This window comes from Terrapene carolina, unplaced genomic scaffold, assembly GCF_002925995.2.
Source record: "Terrapene carolina triunguis isolate 2854851 unplaced genomic scaffold, T_m_triunguis-2.0 Scaffold120, whole genome shotgun sequence".
NCBI classification, from domain to species: Eukaryota; Metazoa; Chordata; order Testudines; family Emydidae; genus Terrapene; species Terrapene triunguis.
The window spans coordinates 643,800-649,112 of record NW_020664471.1 but is presented as its reverse complement, the minus strand read 5'-3'; the positions used below and the strand labels follow the sequence as shown (position 1 = coordinate 649,112).

At 56.5% G+C, this 5,313-nt stretch overlaps 1 protein-coding gene across 1 annotated transcript in view; it reads right to left on the bottom strand.

Annotated features, from left to right (window-relative positions):
* Positions 1-1,178, bottom strand: part of BATF3 (basic leucine zipper ATF-like transcription factor 3) — a 6,147-nt gene extending 4,969 nt beyond the window's left edge. Inside the window, exon 1 of the mRNA XM_024197728.1 lies at positions 952-1,178. Within this exon, the coding sequence (XP_024053496.1) occupies positions 952-1,023 (72 nt within the window). The 5' untranslated portion in view covers positions 1,024-1,178. The remainder of the gene's footprint in view (positions 1-951) is intronic.
* Between the last annotated feature and the right edge of the window lie 4,135 nt (positions 1,179-5,313).

Genomic DNA, 5,313 nt, shown 5'->3' with positions numbered 1-5,313 from the left:
AGCGGCCGGGGGGAGGGCGCCGGGGGGGAGGGCGGCCGGAGCCCCGGAGCCCCGGGAGGAGGGCGGCGAGCCCCGGCGGGGGCTCGGCTCTCCCCTCCCCGGCGGCCAGAGCGCCGGGGGCAGGGCGGCGAGAGGGCGGCGAGCCCCAGCTGGGGCTCGGCTCTCCCCCTGGCGGCCAGAGCGCAGGGCGGCGAGCCCCGGCAGGGGCTCCCCGCTCTCCCCCCGGCGGCCGGGGGGAGGGCGGCGAGCCTGGCCGTGCCCCCGCTCTCCCCGGCGGCCGGAGCGCTGCGCCGCCCCCCTCCAGGTGCCGCCCCAAGCACCAGCTTGGGTGCCTGGTGCCTGGAGCCGGCCCTGCTCCTACCTGTACATCCTGATCCTGGCTCCATCCTGAGAATCTGCCCTGCCAAGAGGAGGAGAAAAGCCTTCTCCGCCTGCACCTCCCACCTGACTCTGGTCACTATGTTATAGGGGACTCAGCATTATGTATTTGGGACCCAGTTCCAGCTGCGCCCTAGATCAGGATATGGTCATGTCAAAAGTGATCCCCAGGCTGGACTCCTGATCTACAGCCTCAGGAACGTGGAGATGAAGGATGCTATCTATGGTTGTGAGGAAAACATTTCCTTATGTGATGTGATTTGCAGGGAGTCCATAAAGAATAAGCAGCAATTGCTCAAATTAAGAGAGAGAGAGAGAAAGAGAGAGGACCCGAGGCGAGTCGGTGCCAAATTGAAGAAAAGCACTAAGCGCTCATCACAACGCACTTTGAGGGGCATCAGCTACCTTTGTACAGGAGCGGGAAATGGGATGAGAACAGGGAAAGGCTGCTGAGTTCCCTGCCCACGCCCTCCCGTGCTTCTCCACAGCCTGCTCCTGCCCTGCTGGTGTCCCGCCCCAAGCCCCGGCTGCTGCGCCACTCGGACCCTGATTCACCCTTCCCCTGCCCGGTACCTGCGGCTGATTCCCATCGGAAGAGGAGCTTCGCTGCAGAACGCTGCCCGAAGCCGGGACACCGTGCGACATCCCGGGAGCTGCTGAGCGGCCGGGGCCGCGGCGGGAGCCCAAAGAGCAGCCACGCTCCCCGCACCCCGGCCCCTGCCAGCGCACTCCTGTCCCCAGCCTCGCTAGGGGGAAACTCCGGCCCGGGGCATCCCGGCAGCCTGCACCTGGCTGCAGCGGCTCGCACACTCTCTGTGCTTCCCCAGCCCCCGGGGAGGAGCCGCCTCCTCTTCCCGGATCCGGCTGCGGCCGCAGCCTCCGGGAGGCAGAGCCTGGGAGTCCCGCACGCGCGGCGGCGGCAGCAGCAGCTCACTTGTCAATTTCATGGAAGTCACGTGGCGCCCTTTGAAACTTAGGAGGGAACTAGTTGCTAAACCGCAAGGGTGGCTGCGTGGGGAAGCGAGAGGGGCTGCGGAGCACAGCCAGGCGGGGGGAGGCCAGAGCTCCCTTCCCCCGCACGCCTCGGGGGGCTCGTGAGAGCGATACTCCGAGCCATAGATACCCTAGCACCCGGGGGGCAATTTGGGAAATAAGAACTGAAGGCTACGACCAGCACCTTAAAGCGATTCCTTGGCGATGGGAGCCAAACTTCCCCACCCACTAACTACCTAGCAAAGAGAGAACATGTAAGAGGGGGCTGACGGGAGGGTTTAGTTCAGCTCCTTAGAGAGAAAACTCAGGTCCCGCTCTGAAGGGGGACAGGGATTTAGGGGGTGCTCAGATCCGGGGTTTGGACTTAGCCCCATTTCTACAATGACATGTTTTAAGGGCTAGAAGGAGGAAGAGGAAACAGGATCACAATCCTTAATACGCTCCCTCCTGCACAGCCATACACTGGATTAGATGGATTCTCTAGTGGGACAGTGAAACCAACCATTTCCTGTATATAAAAAGGGTCTATCCTGCCAACAGGACAGTGATAAGAACAGTATAAATGCTTAGCAAGAAGGATGAATTTTCAATCCATAACTTTGCTAACTACTAGAAATCATGGACTGAATAGACACACTGGATTTGTGGCTTATTATACGAATGTATAAGGCACTAACAACCCTCCCAGCTGCCTGCCTTCTCCCCCCTTTTCCTTCCCTCCCACAGGAGGGGTGTTAACAGGCCAATTCACTTTGAAGGGGCCCTTGCGATGTGTTAACTACTTATACTAACAGGGCCGGCTCTAGGTTTTTTGCTGCCCCAAGCAAAAAAAATTTTGGCTGCCCCCGTCCCAGCCCTGGGCTCCTCGCCGCACCCCCCTGCCACCCCAGCCCTGGGCTCTCACCCCCCCGACCCGCACCCCCCAGCCCTGGGCTCTCCCCCACAAACACACACCCTGCCGCCCCAGCTCTGGGTTCCCCCTAACCCCCCACCATTGCCCCCCCACACATCTCCTGCCGCCCCAGCCCTGGGCTCACCCCCCACCACCACCTGCACCCTCCCGCTGCAGCCCTGGGTCACTGGTAACTCGCTCCCAGGGCAGGTCATTCAGCAGGAATTTTAGATGTGCACAGAACACAGACAGGATTGGTTCCCATATGGTTACAGAACTGCAGTAAAGTGGAACAATTTTCAGCTTGTGTGATTGGAGGATATCTGGATGCATATTATAAGACTGTCCTCCATAAATGAGGAAAAGTTGTGGTGCCTTTATTATTCTTTTGTTCCACTCTTTCTTTCTATGGGGAATTTGCCAATGCAATATCAGTCTTCCTTTTAAACAAACAAACAAACAAACAAAAAAGGCAATGGCTGTTGAAAATAGCAATTCCAGTCCTAATAACCACTGGGAAGCATTTCTTGCTCAATTTATTCTACTTTTTCTACAGCAAGTTACAGTGGATCAGTATATTTGATTTGGGAGAAATGAAGTAACAGCTGCCCAAACTGAGCTTGAGCACTCCTGAATTTTGAGGTGTTCAAATCTGGAAGGCAGGTGCTGGGAGGGGGGCTGTGGCTCCACAGGGGAGCACGGCAGCATGTATGCAGCAGCGTGTCTGGCGCTGCGTGAAGCCAGACACACTGGTCTGAGTGGCATGGTAAGGGGTCTGGGGCGTTGGAGAAGGGGTAGGGGGTTCCAGGGGGGGGCAGTCAAGGGACAGGGAGCAGGGGGGGTTAGATGGGTCAGGTGTTGGGGGGGCAGTCAGGGGACAGGCAGCAGTTGGATAGGCATGGGAGTCCCAGGGGTTTGTCAGGGGACAGGTAGGGGGTTGAGTCCTAGGGGGGAAGTTGGGGGGGGTCTCAGGAGGGGGCAGTTGGGGACAAGGACCATTGGGGCTTAGATAGGGGGTGGGGTCCTGGGGGGCAGTTGGGGCAGGGGTCCCGGGAGGGGGTGATCAGGGGACAGGTAGTAGGGGGGTTGGATGGGTTGGGGTTTCTGGGGGGGGCAGTCGGAGGGAGTGGATGGTGGCAGGGTGGGGCTACCCTCCATCCCCGTGGAGAGTCCTATTTTTTTAATGTTAAAATATGGAATCCCTACTCACAGTGCAGCTCTCCATTCAAAGCAGGCTGCAGCATGAGGTCTCAGCTTCCTCACTCCCTCCCCCTCTTTCCTGTTGGTAGTGGCCTAGGGAATGCTGGGAAATGTAGTTCTTTCCCTGCTCCAGGGCTGGCTCTATAGGCAGGGAGCTAACCAAGGAACTACAACTCCCAGGGCCCCCTGTTGGTTTCTCAGCTCCCATGCTGGATCCCTGCCGCCCCTGCAAATGGGCTGCCCCAAGCACGTGCTTGCTTTGCTGGTGCCTAGAGCCGCCCCTGTATACTAAACAATCTGTTCAACCCTGGTATTTAGCTGTGACACTTTGAGTTAGGCCTTGTCTACACTACAAAGTTTTGCTGACAAAAGGCAGCTTTTGTCGACAAAACGGTGAGTGCGTACACACTGCGATGTGACTTTTGGCGGCAAAAATGCCCTGTTTTGGCAACAAAATAACCACCCCAATGAGAGATTAAGGGTATGTCGACACTGCCCACATTACAGTCCGGCCACGGCAGCGCTGTAACATGGGCAGTGTAGTGACGCTTTATCACCGCCGGGGGGAGAGCTCTCCCGGTGATAAAAAATAACCACCCCGAACGAACGAGGGATGGTAGCTTTATTGCTGGGAGCACAGCTCCCGGTGATAAAGTGCTGTCTATACTGGCACTTTTCAGCACTAAAACTTTTGTCGCTCAGGGGGGTGTTTTTTCACACCCCTGAACAACTAAAGTGTTAGTGCAGAAAGTGGCAGTGTAGACACAGCCTTACATCTTTTTCCTCTAAATTTTTGTTGACAAAGTGCCAGTGTAGATATCACGTTTGATTTTATCGCTTTAATTGGCCTCCAGGAGGTGTTCCACAATGCCCATCGGGACCGCTCTGGTCAGCAGTTTGAACTCCGCTAGGCTGCAGCTAGGAAAACAACCATCTGCCCCTCCCCCTTAGAAGCCCTAGGAATTTTTGAAATTCCATTTCCTGTTTGCTCGACCTGGAGAGATCTCATTGCATCTCCCCAGCTAAACATGACCGGTTATCGCAGCAAATGCTCTCCTGCTTCCGCTTAAACCACTGCAGAGCTGTTGGATCTGCTCAGTATATGGGGAGAGGAGGCTGTGCAGTCCCAGCTACGCTTGAGCCATAGGAATAGGGATACCTATGTAGGGTGACCAGATGTCCTAATTTTATAGGGGCTTTTTTGTAATATGGGCTTCTATTACCTCTCACCCCCAGTCCCGATTTTTCACATTTGCTATCTGATCACCCTATACCTATAGGCACATTTCTTGAGGCTTGTGTGAAAAGGGCCATGATCGGGACATGCTGCAGTGCAGAGCGATGATAAAGGAGCTGAGGCAGGCATACCATAAGGCAAGGGAGGCAAACTGTCACTTCAGTACTTCACTTAAGACCTGCCGGTTCTATAAGGAGCTGGACGGTATCCTCGGTAGCAATCCCACCTTCATCGCCAAGAGCCCTGTGGATACTTCGGTGGGCCTGGAGGAGGTAGAAAGATGAACTAACCTGGAGAACATAGTCATTGATGAAGAGGTGGAGTTAGATGATGATGTGGAGCTCCCAGCGAGGTCTGCCCGTGGGGCAGGCAACCAGGAACTGTTCACCACTTCAGAGGTGTCTAGCCAGTCTCAGCAGTTGCTCTCCGGTCAGGGCCGGCTCCAGGCACCAGTTTGCCAAGCAGGTGCTTGGGGCGGCCACTCCGGAGAGGGGCGGCAGGTCCAACTATTCGGCGGCAATTCGGCGGACGGTCCCTCACTCCCGCTCGGAGCGAAGGACCTCCCGCCGAATTGCCGCCGCAGATCGCGATCGCAGCTTTTTTTTTTTTTTTT